General features: G+C 38.7%; 1 protein-coding gene across 1 annotated transcript in view; it reads right to left on the reverse strand.

Annotated features, from left to right (window-relative positions):
• ATP13A4 (ATPase 13A4) overlaps nt 1-25019 on the reverse strand; it is a 133654-nt gene that overhangs the window by 56333 nt on the left and 52302 nt on the right. Inside the window, exons 3-8 of the mRNA XM_008151611.3 lie at nt 23271-23417; nt 18213-18283; nt 18040-18120; nt 15190-15259; nt 13383-13517; nt 9629-9698 (exon numbers count right to left, since the gene is read on the reverse strand). Coding sequence (XP_008149833.2) covers nt 9629-9698; nt 13383-13517; nt 15190-15259; nt 18040-18120; nt 18213-18283; nt 23271-23417 — 574 coding nt within the window. The remainder of the gene's footprint in view (nt 1-9628; nt 9699-13382; nt 13518-15189; nt 15260-18039; nt 18121-18212; nt 18284-23270; nt 23418-25019) is intronic.

A 25019-nucleotide genomic window follows, 5' to 3' on the forward strand; every position in this document is an offset into this window, starting at 1 on the left:
GACATATGCACAAGGATTTTTTTTATTACAGCGCTGTTTGTCATAGTAACAAACTGAAAAAAATAATCCTTCGGTAGAGAACTGACAGAGTAAACAATGACTCCTCCACATAAGACAGTACTATGCGGCTAAAACAATGAATGAAGAATATCTACATCTCTTTCCATGAAACATAGTTAAGTATGTAAAATGTATATATCAGGAAATATAAATTAAGTGCATATGTTACACTCCTGATATCTAAAATCAGCAGCATAAAAGTGTCCTATTCTGTAAATATACTAAATAGCTCTAAATATTATGAATGTAAGAATAAGCCAAACAAAAGCAAAAATGGTAACTATAGAGAGAATCCTACCTTATAATAGAGAAACATGCAAATTGACCGCACCTCCGCTATGCCTATGATTGGGCCTGCGAGAGGCTGGGGGCGGGACTCCGGGTGGCCTATCCAGCGGTTGAGAAGACCAAGATGGCGGCGCCTAATCCTCTTAGTTCAGGGGGTCCCCGGGCGATCACCAGTCTGGGGGGCATGGCCGGGCCCAGCCAGGCGCTCAGGGGTCCCTGGGGCAATCGCCACGCTGGGGGGGCGTGGCCGGGCCGAGCCAGGTGCTCCCAGGGTCCCGGGGGCGATCGCCACCCTGGGGGGCGTGGCAGGGCCCAGCCAGCCGCTCCCCGGGGGTCCCGGAGGCGATCGCCACCCTGGGAGGCATGGCCAGGCCGAGCCAGGCGCTCCCGGGGGTCCCAGGGGTGATAGCCACCCTGGGAGGCATGGCTGACCCAGCCAGGTGCTCCCCGGGGGTCCCGGGGGCAATCGCCACCCTGGGAGGCATGGCCGGGCCCAGCCAGCTGCTCCCCGGGGGTCCCGGTGGTGATCGCCACCCTGGGGGGCGTGGCCGGGCCCAGCCAGCCGCTCCTGGGGGTCCCGGTGGCGATCGCCACCCTGGGGGGTGTGTGGCAGGAATCGCCCAGCCCCTCCCAGGGTCCCTGTGAACATTTCAGACATGTGGTTGCTGAGACCCAGACCAGGCCTCTGGCCACAGATTCATAGCTTTGCCGAGACCTAGGGCAGGGATCTCCCTCATCTGCAGAGAGACAGAGGTTCTGCAGTGCCCCCAAGACATGGGTGGGCACAGCCAGGGATCAAGGGGCATGGAAGGACTCCTGGCAGAGGGGCAAGGACCCTCACCCCTGAGGCGGGGGTTGAGGGGTGGAGCCACCTCCGTGAAGGGGTGCTGCACTGCAGGGTACTGGACTGACTGACATGATTCAGAGAAGCTCCCAGTGCTAATGGGCCTCGCTCAGGCAGCCTTCACACTTCAGAGGCAGTGACTACTGCTCCTGCCTTGACCCAAAAGCAAGCTCGCTACACCATAGCAGAGTATGCCTAGGCAGTGAGTGGAAAGCCTTCCACCTGCTTCGGAGAAGGGGGGGCCAGTAAAGAATGGGGGGAGAGGAAAGAATGTGGAGCATCCGCAATGAAGAGGTGCTTGAGAAAGAGGCTGGGAAGCCTGACTGGAAGGTTTGTTCTGTTTGCTGGGCCGCTGGGCCGCTGGCCCTTAGGAAGTGCAAAGAGCATGGCTCTGAGGGCTTCCTGTGTGCTGAGTCAAGTTCCACAGCCAACTGGAATTGGCCTCAGTTTCCTGGTCTGTAAAATGGATGAAGCGTGTCCCAGTGCCTTCACTGAGCTTTGATGGCCAATTGAGATACTATATAAAGAAAATGAGGGAAGAAGTGAGAAAGAAAAGGAAGGACAAAAAACACAAAAGAAAGCTGAAAGGAACCTGTAAACCCATTGTCACTTAAATAGGAAATATAGTCAGTAGTGTTGTAATGATGGTATGATGTCAGGTGGGTACTAGAAATATCGGGGAACACTTTGTAAAGTATATGATTGTCTAACCACTATTCTGTAACTAATATAAAACCTGAAACCAATAAAAAATAATGTTGAATGTAAAGAAATGAAAATTGGAGTGAAATTTTTATAAATTTCAAAGTTTAAATAAAAGCTGTAAAGGAAGGAAGGGGAAAATAAAAAGTGTTTTTCATTTTGCCACTTCATTAAAAAGACAGTTGTCTTTATATGGTGCTTTTATACTTTTCTAAGTCATTATCTCATTTTAATTTCCGGGCAACTTAAAGACAAGATAAGTATTCCCTCCACTATTCAAAGAAAGGAAATCTTGGTGTCTGGTCCTAATGATCCAATCGTCAAGCCCTTATTGTAAAGCAGGGTTAGTAAAATTTTCTGTGCAGGGTCATATCTATACTAATAAAAGCCTTGGGAGTGATCAGGCCAGCAGGGGAGGGTATTTGGGGGCAATCAGGCCCGCAGAGGAGCAGTTAGGGGGCAATCAGGCCAGCAAGGAAGCAGTTAGGGGGCAATCAGGCAGGTGGGTGAGCAGTTAGGAGCCAGCGGTCCCGGATTGTGAGAGGGATGTCCAACTGCAGGATTAGGCCCGATTCCACAGGAATCGGGCCTAAACCTGCAGTTGGACATCCCCCGAGGGGTCCCATATTAGAGAGGGTGCAAGCTGGGCTGAGGGACACCCTCCCCAGTGCATGAATTTCGTGCACCGGGCCTCTAGTAATTATATAAGGTAGAGAGAAAAGGGATTAGAATCATATTGTTACTGGGTGTGTTGGTTTGTTATTTTGAGATTATTGTGCATAACAGGATAAAGCAAATGAGTAATTTATTGCTGTCATTGAGAATCCCCATTTTAGGTATGGAGAAAGGAGAGACAATAGTACAATTAACAACAGTAAATAAAAAACCCATGTTTCTAAACATGAATTGGAACAGTCCATACGAACTCCATAATGTATTTTACCTTTATATTCTTTCCTTGGTATGCCCTCTGAAAAGGCCTAGAAACAATTAGTAACACCATAGAAATGAGCACTCCTTATGCTCTGATTGAAGTCTCCAAGTACCATACCTAAGAGCTCCTTGGTAAAATGGGTATGACTCAGTTTGGAGCAGGAATTATTCAAAATGAGTTTGGAATACTTGTTATATCAGAAATCATTAAAACATTCAGAGACTACAGGATCATGTCAAAGGAACTCAAGAGCCAACCTAGAGGCTCTGAATGGCCAAAAATGGGATGATTTGAATAAGAATAAAAACAAAAACTGCAATGGATGGAAATGTATCAACCATGTTTAACCTTGTACATTCACAATGACACTAACTAAAAAAAACACCTTTGAAAATGCTAGAGGATTAACCCATTATTTTGAAAGCTGATAAAGAGGAATAGCCTTTTTATACTACATACTTTCTTAAACTGTATCTCCAGATAATGAAATAGTTTTTTGGACTATTTAATTAAATAGTCCACTTAATATATAAATATGGCTTGATGGAAATAGAAATTTGAAATTCCTAATAAAATAATAAATCTCGATCATGAGCATTTATGTCTACTAATATCACAAAAAGAAGACATCAGATACTATGTACCTGTCAATAGAAGTACACAATGCTAACTAAGAAGCATTCTTGCCAAAATACAAGCCTCAGATCTGACTACCAATTTATAGGAAATACAAGGAGTAGAAAATGATGTTAAATAATTCCATGAGTATGCAATTAATATAATCTGAACTGTGGAAACCATGGGATGAACCACTTATTTTCTTTATCAAAAGACATGCATGGAAAGAATATTTGACTTTGGGTAATGGGCACACAATGCAACATACGGATGATGTATCATAGAATTATACATTTAAAACCTATATAATTTTGTTTACCAATGTCACCTAATAAATATAATTTTCAAAAATTGCAAGAAAAAAATAAGATATGGAAGACAGAAAGTGTGGATCTAAATAAACTTGTGACCTATCAACTAACTGCATATGGACTTTATTTGGATTCTGATTTGAAAATTTATAGACTATATATGTATATTATAAGTATACTAGTATATGTGCATGCACACACATACACACTTCTGACTCAGTTGATAAATTTCAACACTGCCTGTATAGTTTATGATTTCTTAAATTATAAGATTATTATTTTCGATATGCTAGAAGAATTGAAAGGGAGTCTTTACCTTTTAGGTATATATTAAAATGTTTTTTAATGAAATGACATGCCAGCTGGAATAGTTCAAAAATAATCCAAGGTGAAGGAGGAAGTAGAACAGAAGAAAAAAAAATTCAATGAGTTGATAATCATTGAATCTGGCTGATAGGTACATGAGGTTTCACTATCATAGTCTCTGCATTGTTGTATATGTTCAAAATATTTTATCATAGAAAATTAAGATAAGAAGATGCCCAGGACATTTTTAAAAGGTAAAGATTCGTTTTCAGCCAAGATATAACAAAAACAAACAAAACAAAAAAAACAGCTTTATCTGCCCATCTGAAAAAAAAAGCCATATATATTTTTCACAAAATATATGAAACAATGATTTTAGACACTGAACATAAGCAAAAACTAAAATAAAATAAAATAAAGAAAGAAAGAAAAAAATTGGGAAACTTAGAGAGTTTCCAGGCCACCACGGAGGGAGAGGGAACCCAGACTATGCTCAGAGGATACTTGAGTTCAGTACAGAGATAAAAGTCTATGGAGGGCAACGGACCTAAGTAGTAGATACTTTTAAGAAGAGAACATACAGAGGCCAAGAGGCATATGAAAACTGTTCAAAGTCACTAATCATCTGAGAGATGCAAATCAAAATGACAATGAGGTACCACCTCACACCTGTCAGAATGACTATCAACAAATCAACAAATGATAATAAGTGCTGGCCAGGATGCGGAGAAAAAGGAACCCTTGTGCACTGCTAGTGGGAATGCAGACTGGTGCAGCCACTGTGGAGAATAATATGGAGTTTCCTCAGAAAAACTAAAAATAGAACTCCCATTTGACCCAGTAATCCCACTTCTAGGAATATATCCCAAGAAACTAGAAACACCAATCAGAAAGGATATATGCACCCCTTATGTTCATAGCAGCACAGTTTACAATAGCTAAGATTTGGAAACAACCTAAGTGCCCATCAGCAGATGAGTGGATTAGAAAACTGTGGTACATCTACACAATGGAATACTATGGTGCTATAAAAAGGAAGGAACTCCTCCCATTTGCAACAGCATGGATGGACCTAGAGAGCATTATGCTAAGTGAAATAAGCCAGTCAGAGAAAGATAAATATCACATGATCTCACTCATTTGTGGAATATAATGAACAATATAAACTAATGAACAAAAACAAATCCAGAGACAGAGAAGCATCAATCAGATGGTCAAACCTCAGAGGAAAGGCAGGGAGGGCGGGTGGGTGGAAAGAGATCAATCAAAGGACTTATATGCATGCATATAGGCCTAACCAATGGACATGGACACCAGGGGTGTGGGGGAAAATTGGGGGGGATAAGGACACATATGTAATACCTTAATGAATCAAGAAAAAAAAATAATAAATTTTTTAAAAGTCTATGGAGATTAAGGTGGTTTGACTTCACAGCCCAGAGTATCAGAGAAGAGATAACTGTCCAGAGGACAGCCACAAAGACCTGCAGAGAATCCCTCTTTAGTATTCAGCAGACTAGTAATTAACAAACATGTAAGGAAACTATTAGCACATGAACAATTGGATACTTACATTTAAAAATGTCATTTATAACAGCATCAAAATATAAAAAATACTTAAGAATAAATCTGAAAAAGAGTGGGAAAGACCCATACACTGAAACCTGAAAAATACTAAGAGAAAGCACAGAAGACCTAAATAAATAGGGAGATATACCATATCCATGGGTGACAAGACCCAAATTTGGCAATATGTCAATTTTCCACAAATTAATCTACAGATTCAACATAATTCCAATAAAAAATCTCAGCATGAGTTTGTTTGTGTTTTTTGTTTTTTTGGTAGAAATTGATAGGTTGTTTCTAAAAGTCATATGGAGAAAACCAAGATGGCTGCATAGGCAAACATCTAAACTGCTACCTCGCACAATAATTTCTAAACTACAACTAAAAGACAAAATGGACATCATCCAGAACCACAGGAAAGCTGGCTGAGTGGAAATTCTACAACTGGAAGGAAAGAGAAAAGCACACTGAGACTCAGCAGAGCTGCAAAAGGCAGAGGTACTGAGACGCGTGTGCAGAGAGGGCGGGCAACTGAGTGCAGCTGGCTTTCTCAAGTGGGAAGGAGACAAAAGCTCCTGACTGCATTGAACTCCAGTTCTGGGCAAGACTCTGGAGACCCAGACTCATTTGGAGTGAAACTGGACTGTCTGGCAGTGGGGAGAAACTTGAGGGCAGCTTTCTCTCAGAGGTGCTTGCAGCGATTACCACAGGACACTAAGACCCAGGGGCCTCTTAGGGCAAGGCTGACGGGTAAACCAATGTTGTCTGCTCTGCCCTGAGACTCGGCCCCATCCAAGCTGAACACAGAGGCTTTTGCAAGTCTTGTCTCATAAGGGTGTCTCCAGCACAGAAGTTCTCCCAGAGTAGACACAGCTGATCCTCACAGCCAATTGGCCTGGAGGTCAATTCCTCCCAGTGATACCAACAACAATCAAGGCTTAACTACAACAAGACTGTACACACAGCCCATAAAGGGGTACACCAAGAGTGTCCACCTCAGCTAACTGGGGAGGCCGAGCCACTGGGCTCTATAGGACACCTAGCACACAAAGCCACTCTATCAACTCAGGGAAGCAGCCAAAATGCGGAGACAAGGAAATAGATCACAAATGGAAGAAATGGAGGAAAGCGAACGATTGGATATAGAGTTCAAAACCACGGTTATAAGGTTTTTCAATAATTTTCTAGAAAAGGCCGATAAATTTAGCAAGACCCTCAAGGATATGAAAAAGGACCAACTAGAAATTAAACATACACTGACTGAAATAAAAAAATATTATACAGAGATCTAACAGCAGACTAGAGGATCGCAAGAATCAAGTCAAAGATTTGAAATACAAAGAAGCAAAAAACACCCAACTGGAAAAGCAAACAGAATCCAAAAATTTGAAGATAGTGTAAGGATCCTCTGGGACAACTTCAAGTATACCAACATCAGAATTATGGGGGTGCCAGAAGAAGAGAGAGAGCAAGATACTGAAAACCTATTTGAAGAAATAATGACCAAAAACTTCCCCACCTGGTGAAAGAAATAGACTTACAAGTCCAGGAAGCGCACAGAACCCCAAACAAGAGGAATCCAAAGAGGATCACACCAAGACACATCATAATTAACATGTCAAGAGCTAAAGACAGAGAGAATATTAAAAGCAGCAAGAGAAAAACAGTTAGTTACCTACAAGGGAGCACCCATACGATTGTCAGCTGATTTCTCAACAGAAACTATGCAGGCCAGAAGGGAGCGGCAAGAAATATTCAAAGTGATGAATAGCAAGAACCTACAACCAAGATTACTCTACCCAGCAAAGCTATCATTCAGAATTGACATTTACCATTCAAACAAAGAGCTTCACAGGTAAGAAAAAGCTAAAGGAGTTCATCACCACCAAACCAGTATTATATGAAATGCTGAAAGGTATTCTTTAAGAGGAGGAAGAAGAAAAAGATAAAGATAAAAATTATGAACAACAAATACATATCTATCAACAAGTGAATCTAAAAATCAAGTGAATAAAAAATCTGATGAACAGAATAAACTGGTGAATATAATAGAATCAGGGGCATAGAAAGGGAGTGGACTGACAATTCTCGTGGGGGAGGGGAAAGAGATGTGGGGGTGCAGGAAGAGACTGGACAAAGATCGTACACCTATGGATGGGGACAGTGTGGGGGGATAAGGGCAGAGGGTGGCGTGGGAACTGGGTGGAGGGGAGCTATGGGGGGAAAAAGAGGAACAATTGTAATCTGAACAATAAAGATTTATTAAAATACAAAATGAAATAAAAGTCATATGGAAATGTAAAGGGCCCAATATTGCCAAAAACAACTCTGAAAAAGAATAACAAAACTGGAGGACTAACATTATTCTATATCAAGACTTATTATAAAGCCACATTGTGTGGAATTGGTATAAAGGCAGACAAATAGATCAGTAGAATAGAATGAAACCATGAATAAATCCACCTATGTATAACCAACTGATTTTTGACAAAGCTGAAAAGACAATTCATTTGAGAAAGAATAGTCTTTACAACAAATGGTATTGGAACATTTGGATATCTGTTTGTAAAAAATGAACTTCAATTACAAAAACTCAAAATATAATATATACCTAAATATAAAACCTAAGACTATAAAACTTCTAGAAGGCAACATAGGAAATCTTTGGATTACATAAAGACGTCTTAGCTATGACACAGAAAACATGGTCCACAAAAGAAAAAATTAATAAACTTAACTTTAACAAAAGTAAAAGATCTAGAAGTAACAAATAAGCACCTGAAAAGATGTTCAATGCCATTAGTCATTAGGAAAATGCAAAGTAGAGCAACAATGAGATATAACTCATAATTGTAAAAATGGCTAATGTTAAAAAGACTGATATATCAAGTGTTGGCAAATGTGAATCTAATGGAAAAAAATGAACTAACAAGCAAAATAAGTCAGACTCAGAGATAGAGAACAGGCTGACAGCCATTGGGGTGGAAGGGTTGGGGAGGAGCTGGGTAGGTGGGGTGGAGGGTTTGAGTAAAAATAAAAAAACTCATGGACACTGACAACAATAGGGTGATTATGAGAGGCGGAGGAGGTGGAGGAGTGTATAGTGGGGATAAATAGTGATGAAAGGAGACTTGACTTAAGTGGTGAACACACAATACAGAGCACAGACAATGTGTTGTGGAGAAAAATGTGGAGCAACTGGAATTCTCCATCATTGCTGGTGGGCATATAAAATAGCACAGCCACTTTGGAAAACAGTTTGGCATTTTCTTTGAAAGTTAAACATTTTCTACCACACAATCCAGCCATTCTACAGTGAGGTATTTTCCCATAAAAAATGAAAGTGTATGTCCATACAAAGATTTGAACCCAAATGTTCATTGTAGCATTATTTGTAATAGCCCCAAACTGGAAACAACCCAAATTTCCATCAACAGGTGAATGGATAAACAAATTCATATAGTGGGATTCTACTCAGGAATGAAAAGAAATGAACGATTGATATACTTATCAAAATGGATCAATTTCAAAATATCTATAAACTTTAATTCCCCCCAAAATTAACCCAAAATATATTTTGAAAGACAAAAAATGCATACTGTATGATATAATTTATATAAATTCTAAACGTGAAAGCTGGCTGCCTGAGCATAGGGTTAGGCAGAAAGAAGCTGAGAGAGAAGATTACAGGCACAGGCAACTTTAGCGGGTACTATAGTCATTATTGTTATCTTGGTGATAATTTCATGGGTATGTACACATGTCAAAACTATAAAATTGAATGGTTTATGTTTAGTTTATTCTGTATCAGTTTTACCCCCCCCCAAAAAAAAAAAAGTTGTTTGTTTAAGGTAAAAAGATCTCCAGTCTCCCCTCTCTTAGGTAAATGACAGAGATTAAAAAAAAAAAAAAGAGTAGTAGGAACCATCAGAAATATAAATTTCAATCATTTTCTGATTCCATATGGACAACACATAGATCTAAAATAGTAGGGTTTACCTTTTCTCCCACATACAGGAACTGTAATGCGATTATGTGCCTCAACTAGACGGTAGAGTTTTACAGATTGCTGAAAAGGAGGGAAAATAGAAAAGGTTTATTTATTTGAGGATAGGTCCCAGGTATTATTCAGTGAAATGCTCACCTTCCTTAAAGATGGAGCACTATCTTGTGGCCAACTGGAAGTACTGGCTAAAAACAAGACTGAGTAGCTTGTTACACAATTATAGAAGCATTCAACTGTGCTCTTCACGCAGCAATGAGAAGTGCATATTCTTTAGTATAAGGAATTTCCCAGCATGCTCTTCCATTCAAAAGTTTTTGATATCCATAAGTTCCTATTTACTTTTTTAAGTAGATAAATAACAGCTAAAACTTTGATCATTCAGATATACATTTATGCTAAGTATCTTTAAGAACTAAGAATTATTTCAGTTTTGGGACAATCCACATCAGAGCTCTTAATCTATAACTTGATAAGGAATTTGGTTGTTCCTACTATTTGCTTGTAGTATTTATTGTTCTAATATATTAAATATATGGTATATTAAGAGTGAATCAATAAAAGATAGCAAGAAAAATATAATAAAATTATGTTTTATTTTACATGTATTATGCAACTTGTGTGAAAGACCTTTTATCTGGTTCTGGGGGTGGGAGGGTTACAGGTACTCATCATTTAGTGTGAGTTTTTATTCTGATTTTGTCATTTAAGACACTCTAAATCTACTAGCTTCAAATCATTTACAAATGTGATTAATATGTCCTAAGAATGATTAATGGAATAGATAAGATCAAAAGCAGAGTGTTCTGCTATTAACTCACTTTTATTTATTCATACATTCACTCAACATTTGTTGAACAACCTTTATGCACCCCAGAACTATGCTAACAGTTGGGGATATTATGAATGGTCAACAACAACAAAATTTGGTTCTTATCATCAAAGAATTTACAACCTAATGGGAGAAATACATTTAATTAAATAATCATATATATTAATACATCATTGCAATCAGTAGTAAGAGGGGAAAAACATAAGGTGCTTTTGGAGCATATATAGCCAATGGAAGTGGCAGAAATCTTCCTTGAAGAAGTGATATTGAGTGAAATAGGTTGTGGTATCTGAGTTTGGAACTCAAAAGAGGTATTTGGACTTGAGATATATATAAAATTAGAAGTCATTAGCATATGCCTTTAGAAGTCATTGATATATACAGCTATAAAAATAATGAAAAATCTCTGTGTACTCATATAAAAACACCCTCAAGACATATTATTAATAATAATAAAGCTATGTAGGAAATAATATAATTATGCTACCTTTGCATAAGAAAGAAAGAAAAACAAAATACATATATTTATATTTTCTCAAATTGCCTAAAACATTTTTGGAAGAATGCACAAGAAACTAATAAGAGTGATTGAACAAGTGGAGGGGGAGAGAAAACTGGAACACACATGGTATACAAGATGATGTATGTGTTGTATATGTTTTCATATTGTTCTTATTTTTAGACACCCGTTATTTTAAAAAGTCAGGCAGGGGAGGATAAACTATAAATGAGACTGGAAAGGAGCAACTAGAGAGCATGGAGAGTGGGTTGTCAATGAAGCCAAAGGAAAAGGGTACTTGGTAAAGAAGCACTGGAGCCATTAACTATGTCAAAGGCAACTGAGAGGCTTAGTGAAATCTGTACTGGAAATAAAAGGATCCACTGTGGGAAGGAGCCCATAAAATCAGCAAGCAAAAGACCAGTAAGCCACCCAAAATTAATGGAGCACAAGAATACAGTTCATAGTAAAAAAAACACAAACAGCTTAAAACATGAACAAGTGCTCCACTCAGTGGAAAACATACTATTAAATTTATTGGATTCTATTTTTGTTTATATTGGCAAAGATAAGAAAAACATTCATCTACTGTTGGGAGGAGTGTAAACTGTTGTACTTGCGTAAGGGGCATTTGACCAATATTTATTAAAATACTATAGCTAGCTCATGATAAAGTAATTTTAATTACATAAGTTTTATATCTTCATATCAATATAGATATAGATAATTATACATATATCTATTGTAACATATGTATTTATATGTGATATAAATTATATACTTATAATTTATATATACTTATAAACATACATGTATGTGGGTGTGTGAAAAGATTTATGTGCAAGAATCATCATTGTGGCATTGTTTTAATAGTAAAAGACTAGAAACAACCTAATATCTATCAATATAAACCTGGTTTAAAAATTATGGTACATCTAGAGAAAACATATTTGTGCAGATAGGAAAAGATATTCAAGATTTATTCAGTAAAAATATGAAAGCAAATGAATGAAAGTATACATATAATGTACTTCCATTTGTATAAAACAAATTAATGCATATGTGTATAATATTGCTGAAAGTATATGGGACATCTGGTTCCAGCAGATGCCTCTTGAAAGGGAACATGGACACTGGGAGAATTCAAGTGGGAGAAATATTTTACTTTTCATTTATACTGTTTGAAATTTTTTATCATGTCCATATATATTACTCCTTCTATTAAGAAAAAAATAGCCAAAAAATGACTTTTTTAAAAAATTAAAACTATCTCCAGGCCTTAAGATCATAGTGGTGACCTTAAAAAGAGATGTTTAAATAGAGTCATGAGAGAGGAATCTAGGTCAGTATAGGCAAAACATGAGGAGATGAGTAAATAGTGACAGTGTGCATGAAGAACTCAAGAAGTTTTCCTGGAAAGGGGAGTAGAGAGGTAGACTAATAGCTGAAGTAAAAGAATGGTCAAGATAAGTGATTGTTTCATTTATTTAAGTTTTTTTAAGTTTGGAGAAGCTTGACCATGTTTAAGTGCTGATGAGAAGGCTCTTGGGGAGAGGGAACAAGAAGGGATCGTCCGTATGTAGACTGAATAAACACTCGGAGCAGGCTAGAGAGGATGCTCTCTCAAGGCAGGCAGAGGGCACTTTCTCCTCTATAATGAGAGATCAAGGCGGGATGGAGGGGTCATTTGACAATTGGAAAGTGGAGAGTTGAGCAAATTCCTGTTTTATGGCTTCTATCTTTAAGAAAAAATGTGGCAAGGTTATCTGCTGAATCAGAGGAAAAGTGGAATATGGGCAGCTAGGCATTTCAGAAACTTAAAGGAAGATTTTATTTGAAACCTTAATTTCAAAGAATGGGACCAGAGACATATGGAAAGCTTGCCCAGATGAGATGGGCATTCATGATTTACAGTGAAATCGACTAATCTGTCCTATGTGATTTTTTTTTTCCAACAGCACCTACATGCCCTGGTGTAGACATAAAGAAAGCCATGATAATATGGATTTGGACTTGGAGAGTAAGTACCAACCAGACATAAAAAGCAAAAAAGTTAATATTATACAGAGACTCCTCCATCTTCCACCCTCTTCCATCATCTTCAACATCCATCAGTATTCTCTAGATATATTTTTTCATTTATTCACAATTCATAAGTATGTGCATAATCTCCTGTCTAATCACCATGAATAAGCCACAGAGAGAACAAATATAACTTGAAAGTTTAGGAATTGGGATATGAGAGAATAAAAAGGACTAAAAGTAGTTGAACATCAGCTATTGTGTTAGATATTAAAAATGTGGTCTCTTTTATTATGGAGTGGACAATAACTATGTCCTGACTGTCCTTCCTAACATAATTTCAATAAAGTTATTATTGCTCTCTTTCTGAAACCATAAGATTTGTGGGAAAACTTACCTCTCTGAGATCATATACAGTCAAAGCTATGGAAATGGTGGACATAATTATGATGGCAAAAGCGTATTCCTTATAGTCTTCACTAAACCACAAACAAACACTGAAGAGTTGAAATATGTAAAATGGATTTAAAACCTGTTGGCATACAAAAACAGGAAGATAGAAAGATATTTAGGCTTTACACTTACTTATTTCACTGACATTCATTTTCATAATCATCTCTATTACATAAATCACCCACACAATACTCTTATTATATTTCTTCAGCAATTGCCATGTGCCAAACACTGCACTAAGCAACTTCACCTGAATTTACTTATTTAGTTCCCATAATTACATTATTAAACAGATGTCATTACTTATCTCCATTGTAAAAATGAAGAGACTGAACCTTAGATCTTGAGAAACTTGCTCAAGGTCACATAGCTGTGACTTTCCTGGACCAAGACTTGAACCCAGGCAATCTGGCCTCAGAGTGTCTACTTTTAATCACTACTACCCTTATAATTTACAAAATAGTGCCTCACATATCCTTATTTTCACCATTACAACAATTGTTTAAGGAGTAAGTATTATCATGTCCAGTTTGCTGGCCTTCAGAAAGATGAAGTATTAGATCAGGTTTACAAAGTTAGAATGCTTCCTAGTCTATTGGTTTCTATGACACAATATCTGCCATAATTGAAGCATTAAGGTACTTTTACATTAATGGGTGAGTTGAAGGTGATATTTCCTCATAAGAGCCAAGCTGAGAGTAGTAAGCTGTAACTGAGCATCTAGAACACTGGGGAAAAGTAGAGGCTAATTCCTACTGGTTGTAATCCTGCTTCAGTTGAGAATATCCTGTGCCCTTACTCAAATTCCCGTCTGTCTAACACAGGAGTGGTAATCTTGCCTCTGGTTAGGGAGGAAGCACACAGGAACTTTGCCTACCAGATTCTGTTGCTTTTTTTCGTACCAGAAAGCTTGCTAGAAATATTGAGAAGGTACCTTGAGTTTATTAGCTTTATTTTAAGACAATGAGGAGTGGAGGTGAACTGCAGGGAAAAACCCAGAGTATAGCTATATGGTTATAGTTTCATAATAATCACTATAAAGTGAAAAATAAACCCAGTGATAGAGCCAAAGAGGAAAAGTTCACTCAGTAAATGATGGCCAAGTCATTCTTTTCCTCCCACACACACTTTGAGATCAATAGAACTAAGAAGGCTGAACAGATATTTTTCTTCCTACAATTTTGGATGCTAAAGAAATGGTATATGTTCCCCATAAGAAAATAATAGGTTTTCAATTTTTATGATTATTTTAGTTTCACAAAGTTGAGGCAGACTAAGAAACAAAGGAGTGAAAAAAGAAAAGGAATTTGTGTTCATCTAGTCCAGGCATCCTCAAACTACGGCCCGTGGGCCACATGCAGGTGTTTTTGCCGTTTTGTTTTTTTACTGCAAATTAAGATATGTACAGTGTGCATAGGAATTTGTTCATAGTTGTTTTTTTTTAACTAGAGTCCGGCCCTCCAACGTTCTGAAGGACAGTGAACTGGCCCCCTGTTTAAAAAGTTTGAGGACCCCTGAGTCAGTAGGGGGTAAGTAGACACATGAACATCATATTTTATACTGTGTCAGGCAGTGTGTGCAAAAGGTGGACTTCAAGAAAAAGAGGAAAAAAGAGATATAAAGGAAATGTGCTTGTCATTCTTTTAAAATATCCCAAATTACAGTTACCTATTAACAAGTAGAATTCTTGATTGTTTGACTAGAACCAAACTCCTTTATTTTCTATCCAGCATCAAAAAAAGTAATATTACCTCTTTGATGAGCAGTTTCCAAATCGGTGTGATTTCAACATCAATAGTATTAGGCCCACATATTAACCTCCTATTGGGAGAGATCACAGATCACTCAGTAACTAATAATAAAAATGAAGCTCATTTCTTGCCCATTCAAAAAATATCTAGTTCATATTCACTTTCTCACTTGTGGGATTAATGTAAGCCTTCCTCGTGACATACCCCTAATCCTTCTCAAAATAAACTGGGGAGTGGGAGGGATACCCAGGTACCAAAACAATAAATACAGTCATATTGCAACTATTAAACTAGATTCTATCTGAAGTCTAAGTATTTCCCTCAGGGTAATTTTGGTATTTAATATTAGCAATTATCTCATTCAAGTGTTTCAAGATTGGCATGCTCCCCAACTCTGGCTCCATAGAAATGGGAAGAAGGAGTCAATAGGAGAGAGTACTTCTACTGATAAGGAATACTGTACCTACCTTTCTACTCCCAATCAGTTTTAGGAAGCTGTTTCAATTTTGTTTCAATGTGAATGAAAATGTGTTGTGCTCTCAAAAATATCTCTACACAGAGTTATATAGCTCTTTAATTGAAAACCCAGAGATGTGTTTCTTTGATTATCACAGCAATGACCTTTATGAGTTTTTTTCAGTTGAGAATACTAACCACTTTCTCTGTGGTTAGTCTTTCTCTTTCTTTTCCACTCTTTCCTTCTACATAAATGTTCATATCCAATGGCTTGGTCGAATATATTAGAGCAGTGCTTCTCATACTTTAATGTTCATATGAATAACTTTGTGATCTTGTTAATATGAAGATTCTGATTCAATAGGGTTGAGATGTAATCTAAGATTCTGCATTTCTAACAAGCCTCCTGGTGATGCTGATACTGCAACATTCTAGGTCTATTCAAGATACAGGAGATGGGGTGCAGGGGAATGTGAGAATCATAGGAACTTGGGACCAGCAAGGCCTTTATAGAGTTCTCCTCCCCCTTTTAACCATTAGGAAACTAAAGCCCAGAGAGGAGAAACTATTTGCTCAAAGCCACACAGTGAATTAGTGACAGGCTCTTGATAGTCAATCCAATGCCTTTCCTAAAACTTCTTCTTTGCCTAGTAACTGATTTGGAATTGTGGAACTGTAGGTCTTGCATGGTATTCTTCTGCTGCTCCACAATTTTTACTTAACTATGTTATCATAGGATAATATATATTTTCTGATTGCAGTCAAAAAAACTGGCTCAACCTTCCTACCTAATAAAAGAGTAATATGCAAATTGACTGCACCTTCACTATGCCTAAGCCACACCCACCAGCCAATCAGGGCAAGTATGCAAATTAACCCAACCAGAATGGCAGTTATTTTGCGTACATAGGCGCCCTGAGCGGACCCCTGGCCAGATCCCAGGGAGCTGGGGACCACTCCGGCACCAGGCCGAAAGCCTCTGCCAGAGGCTTTCAGCCTGGTACTGGAACAGAACCCCTGCAATCGATCCCAGGGAGCTGGGGGTCTGCTTTCGGCCTGGGCAGGAGTGGACCCCCTGCAATTGATCGCAGGGAGCTGGGGATCCACTCCTGCCCAAGAGGCTTTTGGTCTGGGCAGGCCTGGGCAGGGGCTGAGCTGGTGATTCTAGGGAGCTGGAGGGTCCTGCCCAGGCCTAAAGCTTCAGCTAGAGGCTTTAGTCCTGGGCAGGGCCCAGCCCTCGATTGGTGTGGACTATAGAGGAAACACCTTTTCTGACTGCACATTAGCTAAGCTTCCTGTATGCCACTGGTAATATTCTTAGTAACTTGGGTAATAAGAATCCAAAAAGGTGATCTAGGGTTTTTCCACCACACTTCTGGAGAAAAAAATGAAGGTCCACTGCTGGAGGGCTAAGAAATGTCATATATCCTGCCCTAGCCAGTTTGACTCAGTGGATAATGCCTCGGCCTGCAGACAGCAGGGTCTGGGTTCAATTCTGATCAAGGGCATGTACCTAGGTTGCAGGTTCCTCCCTGGCCGAGGCCCAGATCAGGGCTCATGCAGGAGGCAACCAATCAAAGTGTTCCTCTCAGTTTGATGTTTCTCTCTGTCTTTCCCTTTCTCTTCCACATTCTCTAAAAGTCAATGGAAACATATCCTCAGGTGAGGATAAAAAATAAAGAAAGAAATGCATATCCTATGAAAGACACATCTTGAAAATGCCTAAAGAAAGTTGTCATTTTTTCTTGGTGAAGGGACTGGAGTCCGTGTTGATGAAAACACCTTGGTGGCTGCGGTGACTGACAGTGGCTGCAGCAGTAGGGTGATGGGGCTGGTGCCTTCCCCTAATCAGCCCAGTTGCCTCCCACAAAGGGAGGCCAGACTGTGGCTTAGGCCTGCTCCCTGTGGGGCTTGGGCCTAAGCTGTCAGTAGGACATCCCCTGAGGGCTCCCAGTATGTGAGAGGGGGCAGGTTGGGCTGAGGGACCCCCGAACCTCCAGTGCACGAATTTCATGCACCGGGCCCCTAGTATTATTATAATAACCTTAGAAGACTTGGGTAGAAAAGAAAGAGCACCAAACCTACAGTCAGAAGTGTGAGACTCAGTTCTTTATCATTCCACATCTGTGTGATCTTGTGCAGATCATTATACCTCTCTTAGCCTCAGATTTCTCATCTGTTATGTTGGAATGAATAAGGTGTCTGTTCTACCTGCCTCACAAAGCTACTCTGATAAAGTGAGATAATATATGTAAAAGCATTTAGTTCAATACAACTAAGTAGAGCATTATAATGTTTTCTGATATTAATCAGTTAAGATGATTATTAACTTATCTATTTGACTAACTGGTAGGAATCCTTTTGAATAGGCATAGATAATAATATGCTTGGTACCTAATCTCTTGTTCTTCTCTTGTTAGACCTGATCCAAATTTTAGATGTATCTTGGCAGAACTGAGCCAGTCTTCCAAAGAGCTAAAATAATAATAATGAGAAAGAGATATTTAGCAATAATATTTTTGAGATAATATTTTTCTTTTTTGTTTGCAATTGTTGAAACAACTTACCCAATTTTCTGGAACTGTCCTTCCAAGTTGTTCCAAACATATCTTATTTTCTGCACTTTTATGTATCTCACCTACAAAAGAAAAATATTAAGAAAGTCTCTCGTTTGAGGATCAGCATATATACAATGTTTAATGGCTAAAGAAGCATTTGTGGAAAAAGCAAAGATAGAGCCCTACTATGGGTATTTAAGGTTTTATCTTTTCCTAACTTGTCCTATCCTTTCTGACTACACAAATGGCATTCTTCATTAGAAGTCATCATTCAATTAACTGAAATCTTGGGCCTATTATATGGATAAATATCTGAATAAAACTCAGTCTCTGAATTCCACTACCTTATAACCTAAAAAGGAAAGAAAATATATTACAAAGCAAAGAAAACTATACCATACCATCAAATATGAATAAGTCAAAGGAACAAAAATAAAATAAAGTAAAAAATATAGTATTGAAATACCGTAGAAATATGGAGAAGGTAGATGAGGCATTGTGGAGAAAATGACAGGGACATCGTGGAGAAAATGACATCTGAGCTTCAGCCTTGGAAGACTGGAAGAATTTTGCTCAGATGAGATGGCAAGAGAGCATTTCAAAGACATTTTGCATAAGTTAGTTGTGGAGGTGGGTCAAGTCAGTGTGCCTGTTAAAGAAATGGTGGAGGAGGGTGGAAAGATAAATAAAACTCAGCCCTAGCCAGTTTGGTTCAGTGGATAGAGTGTTGGCCTGCAGACCAAAAGGGCCCAGGGTTTTATTCCAGTCAAGGGCATGTACCTTGGTTGCAGGCTCCTCCCAGGGCTTGTGCAGGAGGCAACCAATCAATGTATTTCTCTCACACTGATGTTTCTCTTTGTCTTTCCCTTTCTTTTCCACTCTTCCTAAAACTCAATGGGAAACTATTCTCTGGTGAGGATTAACAGAAAGAGAGAGAGAGAGAGAGAGAGAGAGAGAGACAGAGAAAGAAAGAAAGAAAGAAAGAAAGAAAGAAAGAAAGAAAGAAAGAAAGAAAGAAAGAAAAGAAAGAAAGAAAGAAAGAAAGAAAGGAAGAAAGAAAGGAAGGAAGAAAGGAAGAAAGAAGAAAGGAAGAAAGAAAGAAAGGAAGAAAGAAAGAAAGAAAGAAAGAAAGTAAGTTAGTTAAACAAAGATCAGATTATACTGCCTTAAATGCTAGATGAGGTATTTAGGACTTTATCTTAGAGTCAATGAACTTGCAGAGTAAACTAAAAAAAGGGGGGGCACTAAAGAGGATTAGACTGGCAGCAGGTACTAGAAGAGGGTGATGAGGTTATTGCAAGAAAAAGTGCTCCAGGAAGTGAGGATCTGAGAGTAGGGTGGGAAAGAAAGGAAAGGCTAATGCTTATGACAATTTTGCCTTTTTGTTTCTGATTTCTTTAAGCAACTTTGTATATGAATCTGAATTTCCATTAACTGGTAACCTAATTAAGCACAAAGAAAATCAGTGATTCTGTCATATTGCTATGGAGCAATGGTTATAACCTCATTTTGAACATTAGAATCCACTGGAGAGCATTGAAAAAGCAGTGATATAGGGTCCCACCAATAAGAGATTCTGATTTCGTTTATCTGGGGTGCAGTCTGGGCATAAATATTTTTCAGTTTCCTCAGGTAATTCTAATGTGCAACCAAAGTTCCGAAACAGTGTTCAAGACTTTCTTTTTTTTTTTTTTTTTTAATATATTTTATTGATTTTTCACAGAGAGAAAGGGAGAGGGATAGAGAGCTAGAAACATCGATGAGAGAGATACATCGACCAGCTGCCTCCTGCACACCCCCCACCGGGGATGTGCCCGCAACCAATGTACATGCCCTTGACCGGAATCGAACCTGGGACCTTTCAGTCCGCAGACGGACACTCTATCCACTGAGCCAAACCGGTTTTGGCAAGACTTTCTTTTATAGCTACTTTAATAATTGTGTCCTTGAGAAAATCAACTAAATGTCTCTACACCTCCGTTTTTTGGTGAATAAATCGAGGTCAAATCATTACTGAGTTTTACTGCAACTCCTTTGAACATGTTCTATACATACAAATATTGTAGTCAATGTAACAATTAGATAAATACTAAAACTAGGAAAAGTATATAACTGGTACATAGTAAGTGTTCAATACATTTTTTATTAAATAAAAGAATGTTTTTTATACCAAATGTCAACTAGACATAGTGTTTAAATTCCTCAGCTCCAAGACCTGGGCTACCTCAAATGAATCTCTGAACTCTGTTCAATAAATACATGTGAAGGTATACAGTGCATGCACATCTGCATTACACACACACACACACACACACACACACATTTGTAGTTACCAAGTAAGAATGTTAAATGATATACTTTTTGTTTTTACAGAATGGGTGTATTTCAATGAGGTTGGTTGTATAATACCTTTTAAAAATAAAACCTATTTTCCAATTGATTTTGAGCATAAGATTGGAATTAATTGCTACTGAAAATGATTCTTTCTCCTTCACAAGTTGCGAGTTAGAGTGAGGAAGAGTACTTGAAAGTACTAGCACAGGGTATGATGGTTGTCATGGCCCATCTTTGAAACTCAAATTTCTTTTTTTTTATATATATTTTTATTGATTTTTTACAGAGAGGGATAGAGAGTTAGAAACATCGATGATAGAGAAACATCGATCAGCTGCCTCTTGCACAACCCCTACTGGGGATGTGCCCGCAACCAATGTACATGCCCTTTACCAAAATCAAACCTGGGACCTTTCAGTCCGAAGGCCGACGCTCTATCCACTGAGCCAAACCGGTTTTGGCGAAACTCAAATTTCTTGCCTAACATCTTTTCCTTTCCCATATTCCTTGCAATTTTGCTAATGGAGCTGGACTATAATCATAGCTACTGTTTATGAGTACTTGGGAGCTTTTTACACCTCCTCTTTAGTCTTTTTCATCACCCTGTGGTAGGACAGATATTATTTTAATCTTCACTTCACCTCCAAAGTTCATTTTGATTAAGTAACTTTTCCAGATTGAAGCTATTAAGAAGCAAAGCTAGAATTCTAACTCAAGCCCAGATGGCTCCAAAGTCCAGTTTCTCAAATAATCTAATCAAGCTAGTCTCAGAAGAAGGTCTGAAAATCCCATAACTTCCAGGAATTATATAAAGGAAGGGTTCTCTACTTTATTAAGTCAATAAGTTCAAAATTCATGTTGGAAATTTTTTAAAGGACAGGTGATGGTAGAATGTGAGGCCACTGCCAAGTTAGAGAACATAGGTCAAGAAGCTGTGAAACCACAAACTGAGATTGAGAAATTTATAAAACATATTGGACACAAAACATCAGCAGAGGAAGGCAGCAATAATGAGGAATAAAGAGGTTACTGATAAGTTTTACCTCAGGCTAAAAAAAAAGAAATTCCATTAACTCCTGACAATTTCTAAAGCCATTCTTCAGAGTAAGAAGAATGACTCTATCATAGACCTTTTAAATACCTTTGAGATTCCCCTAGCAGGAAATATTTCTGCCTAGAGTTTCTCTGCTTCCCTCATCACCTTCTGAGGCTATAGGCTGGTAAGAGGGTAAGCATTATATTTGCAAGAGGTGGAGTTTATTTGCCTATTTCCTGGAATTTGAGAACAAACAAAAAAAACAAAACAAAACACAGTAATTAGGAAATCAGGGATCTGCTGCAGAGTGAATTTCCTCTTTCAGCTCAGATCCAGGAAGCTTTGCCCTCCCTGGGCTTCCTGCTCTTCGTTTCTTATTGGAATATGTTGTATATGTTGTAAGAACATCCTGTTGAATAGGTTAGGCCCTGGGTTTCAGTATTGCATGCAATCCTACAAGATGGCTTATAGAGTCTCTCTTAACTTATGTTTGCAAACTTGACAAAGTTCTTTGCTGCAGTCTCCAAACTCCCTCTAAAAGGCCCTGACTGGTTATCATTTTCTTTTTGTTGTCATTGTTATTGCCATCAGTGTTGTCATGGCTGAGCCTGCGATATCTCTGATTTTAATGAAAGTTTCAGTCCTTTATGAATATAAATCACCTTAATATCCTTCTTCTCCTTTTAGGTTCAAACAGTCCTGAGAAACAGGCAAAGATGAAGTAACTACTCTTATTTTACAAATTAAGAAACTCAAAGCTCAGAAAGGCAGTAACTAGCCAAACTCCCTGTGCCGTATGCTGGTAAATGAAGATGTCAAGCCTCGGTACCAGAATGTTCCACTCCAAAATCTCTGCCCCTTCCTCGTATTTTGATTCTTTACTTGAGCATTCCTTCATTTGTCTGTCCACTTATTTGTCTGATGCAGTTAAAGATGTCAGAGCTTAATCATACTCTGAGGCCATGTCCATAAGGGTGATTTGGGATATTTATTTCTCCAGGTGAATGGCCACCTAACAGATTAAGCAATTGTTAGTCGGAGGTGCTTGACCTCTTTTGATTTTGAGTAATAACAATTGACAATACAGAAACTGTTCAACAATTGACTGTTGTTATTTTTTAAAATTGACCTGGAGCTCATAAAACCAATTTAAATAGCTGTTTACACACACACACACACACACACACACACACACACACACACACGAGAACATCGTCAGTCATATAAAATATTTTAATATGAATGTTAACTAGTCATAATCCAAGTAGTGCTCATTTAATATGGAGATGTGGGAGTAACTCAAATACATTTGAATGACAGATTCAAAATAAGGTCATCTTACGGGTATGGGAAACTGCCTGGGCTATTCCTGGTGATTAACATTATTTCACAATAAACTCTGTTACATAGATTATTATACAGGGCTTGATTCTACTAAGAGCTAATATGTACTGAGCATCTACTATATACATAGCATCATATTAATCTTGGTATACCTCAATTTATTAAATTTTAGCAATTAATATTAGAGGTGGGCAGAATTTAGTAATTGGTCCAAGGTTGCATATAACCATTTAAATGTTCTACACTGTCAATGGAAGAATAACACAGTGGAGGATCTGAATTTAATCTTACATTTTTTGGGGAGGAAAAGATTAAAATTTTCTAGCATCAGCAGTAACCATGAATCTACTTACCTTTAGCTCTGGCTTTCTTATAGCTCTATTTATGAGACACTCCTCGTCTGTAATGAGAGGGTGGTCAGGAGTGAGACCAAACGTGCTGTTTAATGCTGACAGGTAGATCCACATTACATTTTTCCGAGAGTAGGTTTGGAATTCATCCTGGGGAAATAGACACCAAAACCCCCGTGAAGTTAAGAGACGTCATCAGGTTAAAATTCAACCTAAAAAAAACATCATTTCAATATAATTCTATATGTTTGTGGAACTAATCAATATTCTAGACAGAATTACATACCTTAGAAAGCCGGTAGATACAGAGCCCTGAGGGAAAGACTATTGTCATCACTCACTGAGGACATGGATCGGAGGCACTGGCACACACAACAGAGCTTGAGAGTCAAGAGTCCCTATTACCCTCCAACCACAGGCTGTGGCCAGATGCAAAATTTCAAAGGTGAAAAAAAGCAAGTATTCTAAAGGGTTTCTTTGAGTGTCTGAGGATGAGGAACCCAGGTCTCTAAACTCTGCCCATGTTTCCAAGCTTACCTTAAATTCTACCACTTCCAGAACAGCCGCTTTAACACCCACTCAAGGGGGTTGAGGGTGGGGATGGAGTCTGGGTTGAGATAGAGGCACAGAGGGCTGTCACTATACTAACTCCAGAAGTTTCTAGCTGTCCCTCTTGGGTGCTCCTAATCACTTTCTGTTTTATATTCTCCTAGTTCATCTAGACTATATTGAAGGCAAAGACCCTCATATCCCATCCATGTGGACACTGCAACCAGCTCAGTGGCAGTCTGAGAATGAATGGGGGTGGGGGTGGGAAAGACTAAATGCATGGACTAAACAGGCCAAAGGTGATTGTCAGGACGTCAGCACAGGTAGGATTAGAGAAGGTACTTTCTTTCATGACCCTCACTGAAGCTGCTTCCCTTTGCAGGTCACTGATGACTTCATCACAGAAGAAAACTAGAGGGAGCAGCACTGAATTGAGTAACAGGTACCGCAGTGGTCCATTATATACTGATGTGATAATAACAGTGGCTATTATCTGAAGGGGTAAATGATACACATAAAATCTACTTGGATGGATGCCTGGTGAACCACAGGAGCTAGGAAGGATGTCAGGGAAAGTCAAGCCTGAGAAATAATATGATGCCTGGGGAATGTAGGTCAGAGCTGGGAATTGTCTCTACCACACCCACTCTTTTCATGAACAATGTCTGAGGTGACTCTGCACACACACACACATACACACACACACACAGAGAAACACACAATCTGTGCTAGGCCTGGCTGGAGCACAGACACAGCCCCACCCACAGTCCAAGGGGAGTGATAAGGCAAAGGGCAATGCAATGGGGACATACTAGTAGTGTGGTAAGAATCTCTGTATCCTAATGGTTTAGGAGAAAGGTCACTCAGAGAAATGAGGGAGGTTCCAAAACTTGAATTGACCCTAAATGGATGGCTGAGATCTAGACACATGGAAACTTAAAGAGAGGAAAGGAGACTATGTATTCTAGGCTAAAGAAGCAGCAGGAGCTTGGAGTCTATTATTTTTCCTCTGTTGAAAAAAAATCATCACTTGGAAATGGCTATTTCCATTTCAGTCTGTTTCTCAGCTCTCTTGAGCAGTTAATGATTTGTGAAATACCTAAATGCACCAGAGCAGCTACCACCTTAAATAATTGCTTTGTATGCTTTGTAATATAAATAATCCACACTACCCGCAAAGCTAGACTTTAACTTCTCTTTCTC

The sequence above is a fragment of the Eptesicus fuscus genome, chromosome 3 (genome assembly GCF_027574615.1).
Source record: "Eptesicus fuscus isolate TK198812 chromosome 3, DD_ASM_mEF_20220401, whole genome shotgun sequence".
Taxonomy (NCBI): Eukaryota; Metazoa; Chordata; class Mammalia; order Chiroptera; family Vespertilionidae; genus Eptesicus; species Eptesicus fuscus.